Here is a 21,274-nt window from a genome sequence, read left to right on the forward strand (position 1 = left end):
TCCCTACACAGTAGCCAGAGTGTTTTAAAAACATAAACTAAATTACTTTCTGACTCAAAACATTTCAGTGATTTCCCATACTTAAAATAAAAAATTCTTACAATAGCAAAAAGGGCCAGTAAGCAACGGTCACAAAATCCTTTTAATTTCTTAAACATACCAAGCTTATATCTACCCCAGGGCCTTTATACTTACTATTTTTTCTGCCTGGAACGCTCTTATCTTAAATGTTTGCATGCTCTTATCTTAAATGTCTTCCCTTTATATCACTTAAGTCCACACTCAAATACCACCACCTTAGAGTGGCTAGCCCTGACCTTCCCACCTAAATTAGTCCCTGGCTGCCACACCTTACCATTCTCTATTCCTTTACTTTATTATTCTTCATAATACTTATCATTATCTAAAGGCAAACTATATAATTATTTGTTCCTTTTTTGGGGGGTTGTATTTACCACTAAAATATAAGTTGTATGAAGGCAAGGATTACTGTCTTGCTTTTTTTTTTTTTTTTGGTCTTTTTCTTTTTTTTTTCCTTCTCACTACTTTGTCCTCAACACTTAACATAATGTTTAACACATACTAGGTGCTCACTAAATATTTGTAAAAGAATGAATCTGCAGATAGAGGGATAGATAATTTTACAAAAAAGGATCCTAGTCTTTATGCTTTTAAAAATAAAAATTACTACATTGAACATATATTTAACAGAAGAAAAAGAAGTTGAAATAAAGCTGAAGGAATCACTTACCTTTGGAAAAATGTTTCTTCACAAGATGAAATACTAGTTGTTAACTAATGGCTCTAAAGAAAAAAAAAACAGAAATCATTAAGGGATGGTGATTATGTTGCTATGTTTTTTCAACAACATTTGTAGAGAAGGAAAAAGAGTGTAACAGAAACAATTTAAACTTAAATGAAATTTATATTTTCAAGATTATTAGGTTGATACCTTTTCAAAGTGCATTTATCTGCCCTTTGCAGTAAGTTTCATTTACTCATCAAAACCCGCCACAAAATCAAAGCTGTCAGTGTCTCTTATAAAAAGCCATGTGCTCCTGATGCTCCAAGGCTGTGCTGAGCTCTTTGTAATGCTCTTCTTTTTTTCTTTTATTTTTCTTCCTGAATTCTTCCTTTTGCCACCTCCCTGCTATTCTGCCTTCCTGAATGGCTTTCTCTATATTCTCTGATTTTCATCAGTGTTCCCTGCCCGCAACACCCTATATGCTTCAGGACTAGATAGAAAATGCCAAATGATTGGAGCTTGACCTCTTTCTTACATAAATGAAGCTTGGAAGCAATAGGTTCAAGACCAGTGTTGTGCTCATCAAATGGCCCAGGCTCCTTCTAGCTTGTTGCTCTACCTATCTCAACACACACTTCACTTATTGTCCAGACAGATGTTCCAGCCCCATTGTCACATTCACAATCCAGCCACCAGGAAGGAGCACACCTTCTTCCTTCAAAAGCAAACTTCCCACCCTCATACCCTGCTGGTAAGAATGGATAAATGAAATGTGCTAGATACATATTCAGCAATAAAAAGAAATGAAGCACTGATCCATGCTGAGACATGGATGAACTTTGAAAACATTATGCTAAATGAGAGAAACCAGTCACAAAAAACCCACATATTGTATGATTCCATTTACATAGGGTGTGTGCATTATATCTCAATAAAGTTGCTTAAAAAAATAAAAACAAAAGCAAACTTTCCATAGTTTTACACATGACTCCCACTTACATCTCATAGGCTAGAAAGCAGTCACATGGTCATGCCCACATGCAGGGAAGCTAACAGATGCAGTCTTTATCCCAGCCAGCCAGCCATGTGCTCAGCTAAAAAACCAGAGGTCCTGGTATATATAGCACAGGGAACTATATTGAACATGTTGTAATAACCTATAATGGAAAAGAATCTGAAAAAGAATATATTATATATATATATAACTGAATCACTTTGCTGAACACCAGAAACTAGCACAACATTGTAAATTAACTCTACTCCAATTTTTAAAAATCAGAGGTTCTCTTACGGTAAAAAGAGAGGACAGATATTACAGAACACTGACCATCTCTGACCCACCCTTTGTCAGACCTTGTACCTTGCCCATCTACCCGCAGAGGATCACTGCATGTACTTCTCAGGAACATGACACTTAATTTTAGGTAAACTGATCTCTTTCCCAGAGTCTGTGCAGGGATGTGTTGGCTCTGTGTTCTCATATATTTGAGGTCAAAATTCTCTTCATTTGGCAGCCATCCTTCATAGTTTTGTTTTATAACTTTTGCCTTGTTAATAGAAGGTGGAAGTTTCTTTTTTACATTTTGTTCTTTTATTTTGCTTTCAGTTGGTTTCAGGACTTGGAAGTGAATTCAAAATGCCCCTTCCCTGCTATCTTTAACTGGAATTTGTCAGAAGAAATATTCTTGAATATGCTTGCCCCTAAATGCAACCCTTCCGGGGTTTCTTCTATTTTGGATCTAGCGGGACCTCCAGGGTTGGATGTTCACTGCTCTATATAAACAGCTGCTCCTCCCGACCAGATAAACTTCCCTCAGAACTTCGCCTCCCAACACACATTATCTGCTCCAGTCACGTCTCACTTGTCAATAACAGTTTTGTATAATCTGGGGCTTCCCTCGTGGCGCAGTGGTTTAGAGTCTGCCTGCCGATGCAGGGGACACGGAATCATGCCCCGGTCCGGGAAGATCCCACATGCCGTGGAGCGGCTGGGCCCGTGAGCCATGGCCGCTGAGCCTGCGCGTCCGGAGCCTGTGCTCCGCAACCGGAGAGGCCACAACAGTGAGAGGCCCGCGTACCGCAAAAAAAAACAAAAACAAAAACAAAAAAAGTTTTGTATAATCTGTAGAGTGCTGTGCACATGTCAGCTGTATTTATGTCCCGTATTGCCTTGACTAGGATGCCTACCCGCTTTGCCCCTTCCTCAGGGCCCTCAGGCGCAACCCGTTAAATCTAAATGCCGCCTGTTTGCCCCCAGAGCAGCTCTTCTTGGGATATGGCGCCACCTGTTGCCCAAGCTGAAAACATGGGAGCTGGTCGAAATTCTCCCTTCTCATTCACCTCCCGCGTTTACTCACCCTCGAAGCCCTGTCACTTCTTTGCTGCCATCCTCACCATGCTTCCTGCTTCTCCCCTGCACAGCCACTGCTTGGTTCTGCGCTCCTTCACCCCTGCCTGGACCGGCCCTGCTGCCTGGAACTCACCCACGCCAGCTGCACACCTCGTGCTCTTCCTTCAACGCAACCACGTCGCTCCTCCCGCTCGCCCCTCCCTTCTACCCTTCAGACCCTTTATTGGTTTTCATTCTCCTCGGTTAATTCCAAACATCTGTCCCGGAAACAAGGCCCTCCAGCACCAGGCGATCACTGTCTTTCTCACCTCTCTTCCCTAACACCCTTGCTTCCTGCTGGTTTTGCCAAACAATGAGCAGTCTTTCAAAAGACTGCATTTTTTTCTTCCAATTTTAAAAAATTATGGTAAAATACACCAGCATAAAAGAGTGTTTAAACAACTCCTCTCCCTCCATTTGGAAGCTAGCTGACTCCTATTTGTGTTTCAAAACCAAGTGCAGGCATCATTTTCTATAAAACTTTTCTATCACTTACCTCTGGTCTGACTTCTGTGGTACCTTTCTTGTGTTTCCTTAGAAAACTCTGTGCGTACTTCTCTACAAACATAGCATTATGCTGTCACTTTTGGTCTATTTGTCTTCCATGATTAAATCATAAGGCCCTTAAGACCAGGGACAGTATCTTCTTTCTGGATTCCCAGTCCTTAACCTATACTTGGTATATAACAGGGATTAAACAAATTCTGAAGAGCAATAACAAAAAATGAACTATCTCCTCTCTATTCACATTTTGTTGACCTTATAACAGGGCAGGAAATGACTCACTGGAATTCCAGAAATCCAGGCTCTTCCACATGCTCCCACTAACCCTGCTTCCAACAGGGCAACTGTTGGTTTAGTGACACGTTGATTCAGATTGCCCTCTAGCTGATGGAAAATGTGCATGGCATGGACTCTGAATCCGTTCTGTGTACCAGTATTGCCTAATTTGTCAATAGCCTGTACCTGTGCAATCCTTACTGGGAGTAAAGAGGTTCTTTCTGAGTTTGAAAAAACTAATGTAATGTGTGTTTACTGATACGACATCATGTGAGGTATGAGGGTATCAGGGTATTAGGTTAACTGGAAAAGAGGAGCCTGAATCCAAGTGATCTGGTCATCTGCGATGAAGGGACCAACATACCTCAGACTTTGAGCAACCTGTTAACTGGACCAGTAACAGTCTATGGGTCCAAATGTAGCAGGGGGAAACTATATTTCATTGATTCTAAGGTGCTCTTGATTTCACATTTTAATGTTTCTGAAACAGAAATGTATCTTAAAACAGATGGCATCTTAGATTCAGAGAAATACAACATTATAAGAAGTATAAGAGAAATCCAACATCACTATTATATCAGAGAAATATAATAACCAATATTAATTGATTTAATTGTAACTGAGCATGGAATATCACACATTAAAACAGGAAACAGAGTAGAAAAAAAGCAATGAATGGCTAAAAGCTTGAACTTGCATTGACAGTGGGAGAATTTTCAGTGACTTGATAATAAAACCCAGCATTTATGAGCCCCTCCTAATTGCCAGGGAAAATACATACATTATCATTAATCCTCACCCTCCTAACCTGGAAGGTAGGTGGTGTGAATTCCATATTTTAGATGAAGATCTGAGAAAGTCTGGACCTGCCCAATGTCACACAGCTAGAATACATCGGATATGATCAGATTTTAAAACCTATTACCAAAAAATTGTATAAATGATCTTATTTGCAAAGCAGAAATAGAGACACAGACATAGAGAACAAACGTATGGATACCAAGGGGAGAAAGGGGGGTGGGATGAATTGGGAGATTGGGATTGACATATATACACTATTGATACTATGTATAAAATAGATAACTAATGAGAACCTACTGTATAGCTCAGGGAACTCTACACAATGCTCTGTGGTGACCTAAATGGGAAGGAAAGCCAAAAAAGAGAAGATATATGTATATGTATAGCTGATTCACTTTGCTGTACAGTAAAAACTAACACAACATTGTGAAGCAACTATACTCCAATAAAAATTAATTTAAGAAATAAATAAATAAAACCTATTACCTTTATTTTATTCTATGCTCCCTCCTGAAGAAAGCACTGACCCTAAAGGTAAAAATAATTGTTACCTAAGAAAAAAATAATTTTTTTTCCGTTTGAGCAACTAGGTCATCATTGAAGAAACATATTCCTTCTGTGTTTGAAATTAATGGAGAAGATAAATAGGAAAGAAAGTCCTGAGCAGGCTTCTTGGGGTTTGTTTATAATGGCCCTGAGAATAGAAATTCATGAGGGCTATTTCATCCTAAATGACCATAACTATGAAGTTAAGTCCAGCTTCACTGAAAATTCAGAGCTAGAACTGACCACCCAATATAATTTTTGTACCGATTATGTAAAGGCCTTTGAGACTTAAAAGTTGATATCTCTAAGCCTAAAAGCATTTTGTCCTAAACCTTTCTTGCTGTGATTTTAAATCTGTAGAAATACCAATAAGACAGGACCTATGCATGCACTTGAATCCATCTCTCCCGTCTCCTCCTCCTATAACAGCATCAGCTTCAATCTAGCCTCAGTTTATCAAGATCCCTTGAAAATTCTAGATTGAATTGTTGACTCTGTAAGTGGCCCAATTGCCTCCAGTTCTGACTGTGCCTGAAACTAGGATATTCCCTTCCCCTTACTAGCCTGTTCCAATTCTAGACTTCTGATGTCCCAGCTTGCTTTGACCTGGGATATTGCCTTGAAACTGAGTTTTGACTGTTGCATGACCTGAGGCAGTGTTTAGAAGACACATATGAGCCAAAAAGTACTTACTAGTCATCATGCTTCTATTTTATCAGGAAAATGTATGCTAATTATTGATGCTTTTGTGCTTGTGTATATATTCTTTTTTTCAAAAAAGACAGCTTTATGGGACTTCCCTTGTGGTCCATTTGTTAGGACTCGACACTTTCACTGCCAGGGCCCGGATTTGATCCCTGGTAGGGGAACTAAGACCCCAGAAGCTGCACGGCACAGCCAAAAAAACAAACAAACAAAAAAACCAGCTTTATTGAGATATAATTCACATACTATAAAGTTCACCCACTTAAGGGTACAGTTCAGTGGTTTTTAGAAAATACAGTGTTGTGCAATCATCACTGCAATCTAATTTCGGAATATTTTCATCACCCTTCAAGAAAACTCCCTAGCCATTTGCACTCACTTTCCAGACCTACACCATCACTAATCTATTTTCTGTCTCTATGGATTTGCTTATTCTGGACATTTCATATAAATGGAATCATATAATACGTGTTCTTTTGTGTCTGGCTGCTTTCAAGATTCATCCATGTTGTAGCAGGTATCAGTACTTCATTCCCTTTTTATGGCCATAAAATATTCCATTGTATGGATACAACACCTTTTGTTTATCCATTCTTCAGTCGATGGACATTTGGCTTGTTTCCACTTCTTAATTATTATGAATCATCCTATGAACATTCTTGTACAAAATTTTGTGTTTATATATATTTTCATTTCTCTTGGGTAGACACCTAGGTGAAAGTGCTGGGTAATATGGTAACACTATGCTTAACATTTTGAGGAAATGCCAAACTGTTTTCCAACGTGGCTGCACCATTTTACATTCACACCAGAAATATATGAGGATTCCACCTTCTCCACGTTCTTGAAAACACTTGTTATTATCTTTTTAATTTTACCTTACTAGTAGGTGTGAAGTGGTATGTCATTGTGGTTTTGATTTGCATTCCTCTGGTGACTAATGATATTGAGAATCTTCTCATGTGTTTATTGGCCATTTGCATATCTTCTTTGGAGAAATGTTTATACAAATCCTTTGCCTGTTTTTAAATTGGGTAGTCTTTTTATTGCTGAGTTATATGAGACTCTTTCTGACCTAACTTTGTTAATACAGGAGGTGCCAACCATGCCCACAATCCAAAGCTAGCTGCTATTCTCTTGGGTGGAAACCCTTTAAGATCTCTCTCTCCCAGGCTAATATCTCATCTGTGGGAAATGCCCACACACCCTTTGCCCTTAGGAATTCTGAGAGTACAGACCATTTAATTTTAAAAATTAAAAAAATTTTTTAATTTATTTTTTGGCTGCATTGCGTCTTTGGTGCTGCGCATGGGCTTTCTCTAGTTGTGGTGAGCGGGGGCTACTCTTTGTTGTGGTGCACAGGCCTCTCATTACAGTGGCTTCTCTTGTTGCAGAGCACAGGTTCTAGGTGAGCGGGCTTCAGTAGTTGTGGCATGTAGGCTCAGTAGTTGTGGCTCACGGGCTTAGTTGCTCCACGGCATGTGGCATCTTCCTGGACCAGGGCTCAAACCTGTGTCCCCTGCAATGGCAGGCAGATTCATAACCACTGAGCCACCAGGGAAGCCCCTCATTGCAGTTTTGATTTCATTTCTCTAATAATTAGTGATGTTGAGCAGCTTTTCATGTGCTTCTTGGCCATCTGTATGCCCTCTTTGGGGAAATGTCTATTTAGGTCTTCTGCCCATTTTTTGATTCGGTTGTTTGTTTTTTTAATATTGAGCTGCATGAGCTGTTTATATATTTTGGAGATTAATCCTTTGTCCATTGATTTGTTTGCAAATATTTTCTCCCATTTTGAGGGTTGTCGTTTTGTCTTGTTTGTAGTTTCCTTTGCTTTGCAAAAACTTTTAAGTTTCATTAGGTCCCATTTGTTTATTTTTGTTTTCCTTTCCATTACTCTAGAAGGTGGGTCAAAAAAGATCTTGCTGTGATTTATGTCAAAGAGTGTTCTTCCTATGTTTTCCTCTAAGAGTTTTATAGTCTCTGGTCTTACATTTAGGTCTCTAATCCATTTTGAATTTATTTTTGTGTATGGTGTTAGGGAGTGTTCTAATTTCATTCTTTTACATGTAGCTGTCCAGTTTTCCCAGCACCACTTATTGAAGAGACTGTCTTTTCTCCATTGTATATCCTTGCTTCCTTTGTCATAGATTAGTTGACCATAGGTGCGTGGGTTTATCTCTGGGCTTTCTATCCTGTTCCATTGATCTATATTTCTGGTTTTGTGCCAGTACCATATTGTCTTGATTACTGTAGCTTTGTAGTCAGACTCAGGGAGTCTGATTCCTCCAGCTCCTTTTTATCCCCTTGAGACTGCTTTGGCTATTCGGGGTCTTTTGTGTCTCCATACAAATCTTAGGATTTTTTGCTCTAGTTCTGTAAAAAATGCCATTGGTAATTTGACAGGGATTGCATTGATTCTTTAGATTGCTTTGGGTAGTATAGTTATTGTCACAATATTGATTCTTTCAATCCAAGAACATGGTATATCTCTCTATCTGTTTGTGTCATCTTTGATTTCTTTCATCAGTGTCTTATAGTTTTCTGAGTACAGGTCTTTTACCTCCTTAGAGGTTTATTCCTAGGAATTTTATTCTTTTTGTTGCAGTGGTAAATGGGAGTGTTTCCTTAATTTCTCTTTCTGATCTTTTGTTGTTAGTGTATAGGAATGCAAGAGATTTCTGTGCATTAATTTTGTATCCTGCAACTTTACCAGATTCACTGATTAGCTCTAGTAGTTTTCTGGTGGCATCTTTAGGATTCTCTATGTATAGTATCATGTCATCTGCAAACAGTGACAGTTTTACTTCTTCTTTTCCAATTTGTATTCCTTTTATTTCTTTTTCTTCTCTGATTGCCGTGGCTAGGACTTCCAAAACTATGTTGAATAATAGTGGTGAGAGTGGACATCCTTGTCTTGTTCCTGATCTTAGAGGAAATGCTTTCAGTTTTTCACCATTGAGAATGATGTTTGCTGTGGGTTTGTCATATAAGGCCTTTATTATGCTGAGGTAGGTTCCCTCTGTGCCTACTTTCTGGAGAGTTTTTATCATAAATGGGTGTTGAATTTTGTCAAAAGCTTTTTCTGCATCTATTGAGATGATCATATGGTTTTTATTCTTCAATTTGTTAATATGGTGTATCACATTGATTGATTTGCATATATTGAAGAATCCTTGCATCCCTGGGATAAATCCCACTTGATCATGGTGTATGATCCTTTTAATGTGTTGTTGGATTCTGTTTGCTAGTATTTTGTTGAGGATTTTTGCATCTATATTCATCAGTGATATCGGTCTGTAATTTTCTTTTTTTGGAGTATCTTTGTCTGGTTTTGGTATCAGGGTGATGGTGGCCTCATAGAGTGAGTTTGGGAGTGTTCCTTCCTCTACAATTTTTTGGAAGAGTTTGAGAAGGATGGGTGTTAGCTCTTCTCTAAATGTTTGATAGAATTCACCTGTGAAGCCATCTGGTCCTGCACTTTTGTTTGTTGGAAAATTTTTTAATCACAGTTTCAATTTCATTACTTGTGATTGGTCTGTTCATATTTTCTATTTCTTCCTGGTTCAGTCTTGGAAGGTTATACCTTTCTAAGAATTTGTCCCTTTCTTCCAGGTTGCTCATTTTATTGGCATAGAGTTGCTTGTAGTAGTCTCTTATGATGCTTTGTATTTCTGTGGTGTCCATTGTCACTTCTTTTTCATTTCTAATTTTATTGATTTCAGTCCTCTCCCTCTTTTTCTTGATGAGTCTAGCTAAGGGCTTATCAATTTTGTTTATCTTCTCAGACAACCACCTTTTAGTTTTATTGATCTTTGCTATTGTTTTCTTTGTTTCTATTTCATTTATTTCTGCTCCGATCGTTATGATTTCTTTCCTTCTACTAACTTTGGGTTTTGTTTGTTCTTTTTTCTGTAGTTCCTTTAGGTGTAAGGTTAGATTGTTTATTTGAGATTTTTCTTGTTTCCTGAGGTAGGATTGTATTGCTCTAAACTTCCCTCTTAGAACTGCTTTTGCTGCATCCCATAGGTTTTGGATTGTCATGGTTTGTTGTCATTTGTCTCTAGGTATTTTTTGATTTCCTCTTTGATTTCTTCAGTGACCTCTTGGTTATTAGTAATGTATTGTTTAGCCTCCATGTGTTTGTGTTTTTTATGTTTTTTCCTTCTAATTGATTTCTAATCTCATAGCGTTGTGGTCAGAAAAGATGCTTGATATGATTTCAATTTTCTTAAATTTACTGTGGCTTGATCTGTGACCCAAGATGTGCTCTATCCTGGAGAATGCTCCATGTGCACTTGAGAAGAAAGTGTAATCTGCTGTTTTTGGATGGAATGTCCTATAGGCAGGCAGATTCTTAACCACTGGACCACCAGGGAAGTCCCATCATTATGTTATTTTGTTATGGAATTTAACCTCACCTCCCAAACTAGTTTCCTCTTCTGTCTGGTCTCTCTTCATTCTACTAGTTCTGCATCCCAAGTTAGGGAACCTAGCTGGCAAATTCAAAACTTCTCAGAATTCATGGAAGGGGGAGACTCTGAGTGACAAAAGACAAAACTCTTGTTAGCTAGAAAGGAGTGTGAGGGTGGGAAGAAAAGAGATATGCTCACATGTTAGCAAATCACATTAACATTTAGATCCAAAATTTACAGCTTCAAAATCCCCACCTCAAGGACCTCAGCTCTACTTTTTTTGTGTGGTAAAGTATACACGATGTAAAACTTACCATTTTACCCATTTTTAAGTGTACAGTTTAGTGGCATTAAGTACATTCACATTGTTATGCACTCGTCACCGTCGTCTATCTCCAGAACTTTATCTTCCCAAATTGAAACTCCATACCCATTAACCAATAACTCCCCATTCTCCCCCCTCCCCCTGAAAGCACCATTCTGCTTTGTCTCTATGAGTTTGACTACTCCAGATACCTCATATAAATGGAATCATACAATATTTGCCCTTTTGTGACTGGCTTATTTCACTTGGCATAATGTCTTCAAGGTTCATCCATTTGTAACATGTGTTAGACTATAAATCCTTCTTTTTTAAGGCTGAATAATATTCCATTGTATGTATATAATCACTCTTTGTTTATCATTTGTATATCATTTTGTATTTCATTTGTATATCATTGACTAATGGACATTTGGGTTGTTTCCACATTTTTGGCTACTGTGAATAATGCTGCTAGGAACATGGGTGTACAAATATCTGTTGGAGAGAACTTAAAAAAAAGTCAGTTCTTCTGAGTATACACCCAGAAACTCAGCTCTGCTTTTATATTTTTATTATTATTTTCTTTTACTTTTTTTTTACGGGGGGCATGCCATGTGGCATATAGGATCTTAGTTCCCTGACCAGGGATCAAACCCTGTGCCCGCTACATAGGGAGCACAGAGTCTTAACCACTGTACCGCCTGGGAAGTCCCAAGCTCTGCTTTTATAGCTTCTTTCCCTCCCAATGTCCTGGAGCCTGGGCTGCCTGCTGGCATTTGAGCCATCCTTTTGTGGCAGCTGCTGCACATAGCACTCCACTGGGCCACCACTGGGCAGCTGTTCTAGCCATTCTCTTCTGGGTCACTGTTCTCTTAGCAATACTCAGTGTTTCCTTGCAATCTGCCCGCTTGCTCTCCAACCCCCAGCCCTGCCCCTCATCACTTTCTGAAGAAGATGTAACTATGCATGTCTGAATCCTACCTATGAACATGGTTTGAATTCTTATCCAAGGAGGCTCCTTGGGCCCCCATGTAAATCAATGGCTGCAAATATATGGGGTGGGGCAGGGAGAGATTTGTGGTGGGGATTATCATTTCATCTGTTTATGATATTCTAATTATAGAGAGTGCCCATAGCTCAAGGAAAGGGATTTTTGAGACTTGATATAAAGTCAAACATTCAAAGAAAATCTATTGGGGAAAAAAGGATTTATTTTGTGAATGTGGCAGAAATCATGTAAGTGCTTTCCATTGGAAATAGGAAAAAATACACATAGGCCATTATATTAATTTCTCTATTTTGAAAAACTATAGAAAATCAGCATATCTCCAAAGCCACAGAAAGAGTGAAGGCTCCACTATTTGCCAATTGTCTCAGTAAAGGCCTTCTGTGGGCCTGGTCCTCGTTTGGCTGGATCATGGTTTATAAAGTACTCTATAGGATATAAGTATATTGTTTTACCCTTGGAGTTTTCAGGACCCAGATCCTTTTTGGCAAGGGATTTGTAGGTTTAAACAAATGTCCATCAAGCTTTTAGTGAGTAGTGTTTCTGTCCTAGCAGTATTTAAAATGAAAAGAGACTATGGGGTGGGAGAAGGAATGAGAGGAAAAAGCAATTACTTTGATTTAAATTTTTAAAAGAGAAAAGTTCTTCTTTTGTCTAGGGATAAAGCACAGCTTGTAGGGTTGTGGGATGTTGATAAACCCGGTAACAATGGGTTTGGTCTCTATGTCCTTTGGCTCCCCCAGGGGCTTCAGGACAAAGTTTTGCAGAATGGTGGTGAGAAACAGGAACAACTCCACGCGGGCCAGGCCCTCTCCAACACATGCCCGTTTCCCTGGAAGGAGGAGACAGTTCCATTAGCTTGCTCCAAATTCAAATACAATAGCTCATATTCAAATACTATACACTCCTAACAGCCAATGGAAACACTGATCAGAAAAGGGATGGCTAAGAAACTGCTGGAGGACAATGAACTGGTACAGTTCTTCTAGATGGATATTTGTCAATACATATCAAAACTCTCTAAAGAAATTTTCACTCTTAATTCAGTAATTCTCCTTCTGGGGATTTATCTGTAGGAATTAGAGATTCACCTATGCGGGTGTCACTTGCATTGTTATTTATGACACTGATGAGTTAGTTGAAAATTAGACATCCACCTATACTGGATTAATTAAATAAATCCTTGTGCATCTATCATGCAACACAACCTAAACATGTTTGTACAGAAGATTATTTAATACTGTCTTATATCACAACACACTAAGCAAAAGCAGGTTATCAAATAGATTGTACAGAATGAGCCTGATTTTTTAAAATAAAATATACGTTTATTATGCATATCTAGACAACTGTGTGAAGTATATATAGCAAAATATTAACAGCGATTATAGCCTGAATCTGAAATTCAGGCTATAGTCGGAAATTGCAAATGATTTTCCTTTTTCTTTATTCTTTTTTTCCTTTTTATAAATCCACCCATCCACTCATCCATCTATTTATGGCTGCGCTGGGTCCTCGCGGCTGCTCGCGCCCCGCCCCCCGCGCCCCCCCCGCCCCCCACCAGGCTGCGGAGAGCCCGGGTCACTCCTCGCCGCCGTGCGCGGTGCGCGGGCACTGCAGCAGCTCCTCCCGTCACGGAGCTCTGGCCCCAGGCTCGCGGGCTCAGCAGCCACAGCCCAAGGGCTCCAGCGCGCGCAGGCCCAGCAGCCGTGGCGCATGGGCTCAGCTGCTCCTTGGCATGCGGGAGCCCCCGGGCCAGGGCCGGAACCCGCGTCTCCCGCATTGGCAGGTGGATTCCTAACCACTGCACCACCAGGGAAGTCCCTCCTTTCTCTTTTTTTTTTTTTTTTTTTGCTCTCCTGCATTTTCCATCTTTTATATTGAACACTTACTATCACTGTAATTAGAAATAAAACATACTGTTATTTTTGAAAATACTAATCAAATGATTGACTAGGGTAACAAAGAAAAAGAATGGGTGCTGAGCAATCCTAAGTTGTCTTTATGACTTTATGAGAACTAGCAACTGGGAGCCAACCAGCGCTTGCAAAGAGGCAAGTGTATGTGGGGCTCCGGATTTCAGAGGGGAAGAAAGAAGATGAAGTGGCCAAGGTGTCTCTGATGGCCTCTCTAAGAATCAGAAAATTAATAATGGTTAATAATTTTATAATTAGAGAGAAACTTGAACATTTTGTTTTGAAAAAGCCATATTATGAAAGGGAGATCAACAGGCAAGAGTTTGTAAAAGGAGGTCCCTTTGTTATCTGATAATGTGTGACATCTGAATTAAACTGATTTGCCTTGGTTTCTTTAAAAACTAGCATTGTACTAAATCACCGAACAACAAGAGTCTCTGGAAGACTTACCTGATCCTACTGGTATACAGACTTAAATGGATCCATCCCGATTTGGGGGTTTATAACAGATTGATTTGATTGACTTTGCTATCATCAGTGGATTACTTAGTTATGCCATATTCAGTAAAGCTAAAAGTTATCCAAAAGGTTCATGTGTATGGTTTGGATGGGGTGTATTTGTATTTACCTATGGAAAAAGGCACGAAGTATTCTGTTTTCCTGATGCTGCCATTTTTATCCAAAAAGTGACCTGGGTCAAACTTCTCTGGGTTGGGAAATTCCTTGCAATCGTACAGGACCGAAGACAGTAATGGCAATACAGTAGCGCCCTGGAACCAAGAAATGGAGAGTGGAGTGGCACATTATCATGCTTACCTTTGGTCCATAAACAGTCTAGCACTTTTAATCACAGTGGATTAAATAGGATCGAGCACTCTTAACTTTGCCTGGAGAAGACTGTCTCATGTGATGGCTCTTTTACACACATTACCATACAAGATCTTTTATCAAATAATAAGATGGTTCTCTGTGGGAAGAGCACTGTTATGGTCAATGTGCAATAATCAATTGTTAAAAAGCTAAGGTTTGCAACCCATATTTTCTAGACATGTGCTTCACTGGAATTGTTGCCTCAAATTGAAAGAGCTCACATTTCATAATTTTTTTCTTTCTGAATTCAAGTGTGAATGGAAGAAAATGAGAGATGGAAACTTGTAATCTATAAAATCTATTGGATCAAACCCTACTTCCCTCACTTGTAAAACGGGGTGGGGTAACAACAATAGGCTTTCCTCTTTGTCCCATTAGATTTTGTGAGATTTAAATGACAAACTAATAATGACCATTGATATGGAACACTTCACATTTACCTGACACTGTGTTTAGTAGTTTATAAATTTAATTCTCACTTCAACCATATCCAGTAGGCTCTTTTTGTTTGTTTGTTTGTTTCACATTGTATAAATGCAGAAATTGAGATTCAGAGAGAAGAAATAACTTACTTGAGGTTATACTTTTAGCAAGTGGCATGGTTAGAATTTGACCCATCTATCTATGGATCATAAAGCACCCCTGTTTAAGTGAAAGCCTCCTCTTCCCATTTTTACCTCATTTCGTATTTCCTGAAACATTATTTCACAAGTTTTGGAGTAGGTAATACATGTACATGGTATAAAATACAAAAAAAAAAAAGTACAAAAGGGTACAAAGTGAAAATAAGTCTCTTTCCTAGACTCAAGTCCCCTGGTTTCCTTCTTAATGTAATCACTGTTACCAGTGTACGATATATCCTTTATGAGATATCTTATGGATTAAAAAAAAAGGTACACACCTATTTCCTACTTTTTCTACAAATAGTAGCATCCTGTAGTGTTCTGTAGCTTGCTTAGTATTCTACTTTACGTAAATAATTTTTAGGGAATTCCCTGGTGGTCCAATGGTTAGGACTTGGTGCTTTCACTGCTGGGGGCCAGTTTTGATCCCTGGTCGGGGATCTAAGATCCTGTAAGCCATGCAGCATGGCCAAAAAAAAAAATAATAATAATTTTAAGTCCTTTTAAAATGAATATTCAGCACCAATATTGCTGCAATGAATATTTTTGGGGGGAAATATACACAAAGGATAAATTCCTAGTAGTGGAACTGCTTTTCAAATTGCTATGCACGTTTTGAATTTCCACAGAAATTGCAATGATGCCTTCCTTGGAAGTTACACCAATTTATACTACTAGCAAAAACATATGTTTTTTAATATCTTGCCAACATATTGTGACAAGTGAAAACATGTTTCTTTATCATTTTTATTTTCAATGTATTTTATTGTGTAAGTATATTTTCACATATTTAAAAACCATTTGTAATTACTTTCACTCAAATTTAAATTTTGTCTCCCATGCATTCTATCTGTTGGTTCTGGGGTTTTTTCATGCTGACTGTAGGAGTTCATTTTATTTTTCAGTAATTAGTTCTTTGTTCTTATGAACTATGAAACATTTTGTCTCAGTTTGTCATTTGTCTTTTGACTTTGTTTCTTTTTCTTAGGTAGATTTTTCTTATTTGCATGTAACCAAATTTATCCATTTTTAAATGTATAGCCCTCTTATTCCTCTTTTCTTTGGTCAATGTTGGAAAGTCTTTCTTCACTCTGAAGTTCTCAAAAAAAATTATTGCTTTTATCCTTAGCACTTTTATAGTTTAATATTCTATGTGTATATATTTGAGCCACCAAGAATAAATTTTCATATAAAATTTATTTTATATGAAAGTTTGAGGTAGGGATTTATTATTCTTTTCTTTCCAACTCCCCTGGGAATTCTACAACTGAATAATCAATATTTTTCCTCTAGGTTACAAGGAAAAAGCCACTTTATCATATACTAAGTTTCCATGTATAATTACATTTATTTCTAGACTTTATTTGATTGATCTATCTACTCAAGAAGCTGTATTATAGTGCTTTAATAACTGTGACCTTATATTTTAATATTTGGTAGGACCTGTCCCTGACTATTCTTTATTTTTTCATTTCCCATATCAAATTTGAGATCTGTTAGTTTAGTTCCAAAAATGTATCTAGTTTATATTTTCATTGAGATCTCATAAATGCATAGATTAATTTCAGGGTAACTGCTATCTTCCTACCTGAACACAGAATAAGTCTTCTAATTTATTCAAAACTTGTATATCTTCCATTAACATTTTAATGGAAGATATACAAGTTTTGAATAAATTAAGGGGTTTTTTTTTGGTATAAATCTTGCAAATTTCTTATCAAGTATATTCCTAAGTATTTTATCCTCGTTTTTATCGATAAAAAGCTTTTATTCATTATGTTTTTAAAACATAGCTTTTATTTTATATAGGGTAGAAATTGATTTTTTTAATAATAAATTTGTACCCAACCACTGGAAAATTCTATTTTTGCAGTGGTACTTAAGTTAATTTTCTTGAGTTTTCCAGGTACAATTATGTCACCTACAAATCGACCCCGCCTCTTAAATGTTTTCTCTCATTACCTTTTTCTAATTCTAGTTAAATACTGGTAATGGTGGATAGCCTTGTCTTATTCCTGATATTAATAGGAATGCTTTTAGTCAAAAAGCATGATTTGGGAAATATGTTTTCCATGGCTAATGAGGTATTTATCTATTCCTATTTTTTTAAGGGTTAAACTCTTTAATATTATCAAAAGCATTTTCTGTACAAATGTGATTATCATGTGATTTTTCTCTAAATTCTATTTATATGGTGAATTTTAATAAACCAGATTTTCTGGTGTTAGACCATTCCTGTGTTCCTGATTACCTTCACTTGCTGGTGATGTAGTATTTTTAATGTGATGCTAGACTTATGTGTTAATAGACTTTTGCATTGACGTTTGGTAGTAAGGTTGGGAGCTGTTTCAGTTTTGCACTATTCTGTCACCTTTTCTTCCTCTTCTATACTCTTGAATGGATTAAATGTAAAACCCACCCCCTTAATCACTACAGAACACTGACTACAGAACACTGACTACTCTTTTGATAATTGTTAACTGTTATGGGCAGCAATATCCCAAATGTCCTGGTATATGAGGTCTTCAGAGGAAAGAATTCGGGTTAAAGAAAGTTGACATTTGACTTGATTACTTTAGAGCTGCAGATACATTTTCCATCTCTTCTCCCTATTTAAAATCCATCATGGAAAATCAGGTTTCTGTTCCCACAACATTTGCATTAATGCAAATCACTTCTCCCTCAATACATTCTACGTGAGAGTGTGAGGGGCCTTGGGAGCCCCAGATCAGCTTCCCCATTCCAGGAAGGCAGAGACAGGACCACAGAGGTGACATAATGGCCTGAGGGTGCACTGCATGGCAATGACAGGTTTCAAACCCAGGTCATGTGACTCTGACCTTGTGTTCTTTCCATGTCTCTCAATTGCTTCTCCTCCTGAAACAGAACTGAGACGCCTCTAACAGGCCCCACTGAAGTATCATGCTGCCCCTTCTATCCCAGCCAGGTTTCCCAGACACCTCTAACCTTAGGGATGGAGTACTGTCTGAATTTCGTGTCCCGGACCACAGTACGAGGCATGTTAGAAGGAAGGAGGGTGATGTATCTTTGTATCTCATGAAGCACGGCCTCTGTATAGGGAAGCTTTATCTTGTCCTTCATGCAGGGGCTTTGGTTGCATCCAATTACACGGTCGATTTCTTCATGAATTTTGGCTGCAAAGACATGAATCATGAATGCTACTCAAGAGATGTGTCCCCTGGACACCTGGAAATGCTTACGATGTATAATAGACAGTGGCCTAGAAAAGGCTCCCAAGGTCAAAGACACGTTGCTAAACAGCCCACGGGTCTGCTCCTCAATGGAATTTCTATTTTCTATTTTCTGATCTAAAAGACCAGAGATTTTGCTGCAGGAAACATAAAAGCTGCATCAGCTATGTCCTTGGCCTCCTGCCTGAATTGGTTTGTCCTCCTGTATGGGTGAGGAGATGACCTCTGTGGCAGGGATTAAGGTTTATCCCAGATTCCTGGCAAAGCAGCTGTGGAGAGGAAATGTTTAATCCTCACTCTAGCGGGAGCATCTCCTTTGCCAGCCTCATCCAGTCTCCTACACATTTTGTGGGAATGGCAAACACCATTTTGTTAAGCAGTATAAACACTGGCTTTCTAAGACCGTGCTCTGAGAACGTGCTTGAGAAAATCACGCTACTACAATTTCATTTTTTAATTTTAAATTACATTGGAGCTAAAAATTCCCTTTGGGGAGTCTGATCCATTCTCAAGATGGAAAAACACAGGCCTGTGAGGTGAAATAACTTGTTTGAGGTCACACAGCCAGGTATGGGCAGGCCGAGAATGAGAAGCCATCATGGGAATCCATGCATCCCTCATCTAAATAGGGCTCACTCTTCAGCATTGCATCACATATGGAAGAGCTGGGATTCAGAAGCTCCTCTGTGTTTAAAGTTAAATGAAAGCCTTTGGGTTCGTAAAGGTCTCTCTTTCTTATCAGCGTCATTTGATATAATTCTGATCAAACCACATGGATGACCCTTTGCATGACGTTCTACAAGGCAGTCCAAAGAAAGAGAAGTCGTCACTGCCAGTGGTATCTTCCCACCCTCACCAGTGCCAGGAGCTCATATTTTATCCTACATAAATACTTAGGATATTTGCTGTACCTTGAACCTCAGGGTATTTCATTAGGAGCAGGAGCCCATAGCTCAAAGTGAGACTGGTTGTCTCTGTTCCCGCTGAAAACAGATTTGATCCACAGGTTGCCAAGTTCTCCAAGTGAAATTCAGACTCTGGGTTCTGTTTCTCCTGTAGATGATAGAGTTAATGGCCACGTGAGTTAAAAAGAAGGCAGTGGCTTATCAGAGCTCTATGATCACACCCCATCACTAGCAATAGGCTTCATTTTGTGCAAGGTAGGGTGGTAGATAAAGAAATCTGTCATGGAATCGAAACTTCTGGTTCAAATCCTGGGTTGGTCAATGAACAGATGTGTGCCCTTGGTAAGTTACTTTACCTTTTTACTCAATTTCATCATCTGTGAAATTGGGGTAAAAAACAGAACATATCCCATAGGGTTATTATAAAAATTAAAAGAATTAATGGGTGGAAGATCTTGGAAAAATTCTTCATATACACAAATACTCAGTGAATGGTATCTTCTTTTATTATATTTAATGAAAAAGACTAGATGATAAGCTCTGTGTGAGCACAATGTAGAGAAATCACTGGTTTGGGACTGGTCTGTTTCCTTCACTTACAAAGACTTAGGTATTCGCAGCCCCACACTCTCACATATGACACATCATTATTAATGGCATTTCATTTTCTTTTATTGGAGTATAATTGCTTTACAATGTTGTGTTAGTTTCTGCTGTACAACAAAGGAAATCAGCTATATGTATACATAAATCCCCTCCCTCTTAAGCCTCCCTCCCACCCACCCCCATTATTGGCATTTCTAATATGAAGATTGTACTTGTACATATAGGACATTTTAACTTATAATTTTTTGCATGGGATCTACAAAGTCTTTAGAAAATAAACTGATCCAGGGCTTAAAAACAGTGAGTGAGCTTTCTTTTCTTTTTTTTTTGCACCCTTCTAATGTTTAAATCAAGAATATATTTTTATTCTTATTTTTTTCATATATCTACATTTACTTTGCAAAAGTAATACATATACATCATAGAAATACAAATACATTGTAGTGTTACATACAGGAATGCATTATATGTGTACAAATACATGAACATTGTCAAAAATCTAGAAAATACAGGGGAACTAGAAGAAAATTAAGCCTATCATTTAAGTAATAAACATTGACAATATTTTGGCATATATTCTCCAATTTTTTTCTTTTTCTTTTTTGTTGAATTTTAGAATTTTATTTATTTATTTATACAGCAGGTTCTTATTAGTCATCCATTTTATACATATTAGAGTATATATGTCAATCCCCATCTCCCAATTCATCACACCCCACCCCCACCCCCCCGACTTTCCTCCCTTGGTGTCCATACGTTTGTTCTCTACATCTGTGTCTCTATTTCTGCCTTGCAAACCAGCTCATCTGTACCATTTTTCTAGATTCCACATATACACATTAATATACGATATTTGTTTTTCCCTTTCTGACTTACTTCACTCTGTATGATAGTCTCTAGATCAATCCACGTCTCTACAAATGACCCAATTTCATTCCTTTTTACGGCTGAGTAATATTCCACTGTATATATGTACCACATCTTCTTTATCCATTCGTCAGTCGATGGGGATTTAGGTTGCTTCCATGACTGGCTATTGTAAATATTGCTACAATGAACATTGGGGTGCATGTGTCTTTTTGAATTATGGTTTCCTCTGGGTATGTGGCCAGGAATGGGATTGCTGGGTCATATGGTAATTTTATTTCCAGTTTTTTAAGGAACCTCCACAGTGTTCTCCACAGTGGCTGTATCAATTTATATTCCCACCAACAGTGCAAGAGGGTTCCCTTTTCTCCACACCCTCTCCAGCGTTCGTTGTTTGTAGATTTTCTGATGATGCCCATTCTAACTGGTGTGAGGTGAGATACCTCATTGTAGTTTTGATTTGCATTTCTCTAATAATTAGTGATGCTGAACAGGTTTTCATGTGCTTCTTGGACATCTGTATGTCTTCTTAGGAGAAATGTCTATTTAGGTCTTCTGCCCAGTTTTTTTTTTTTTTTTTTTTT

The 21,274-nt window shown here is 38.2% G+C and overlaps 1 protein-coding gene across 1 annotated transcript in view; it reads right to left on the minus strand.

Moving 5' to 3' along the window:
- Positions 1-11,878: 11,878 nt before the first annotated feature.
- The window catches only part of LOC103084494 (cytochrome P450 2C23-like), a 31,942-nt gene continuing 22,546 nt past the window's right edge, over positions 11,879-21,274 (minus strand). The window contains exons 6-9 of the mRNA XM_007470332.1: positions 19,224-19,365; positions 18,068-18,255; positions 14,236-14,377; positions 11,879-12,523 (exon numbers count right to left, since the gene is read on the minus strand). Of these exons, the coding sequence (XP_007470394.1) occupies positions 12,312-12,523; positions 14,236-14,377; positions 18,068-18,255; positions 19,224-19,365 (684 nt within the window). The 3' untranslated portion in view covers positions 11,879-12,311. The remainder of the gene's footprint in view (positions 12,524-14,235; positions 14,378-18,067; positions 18,256-19,223; positions 19,366-21,274) is intronic.

Source organism: Lipotes vexillifer, unplaced genomic scaffold (genome assembly GCF_000442215.2).
Source record: "Lipotes vexillifer unplaced genomic scaffold, Lipotes_vexillifer_v1.1 scaffold916, whole genome shotgun sequence".
Classification (NCBI taxonomy): domain Eukaryota; kingdom Metazoa; phylum Chordata; class Mammalia; order Artiodactyla; family Lipotidae; genus Lipotes; species Lipotes vexillifer.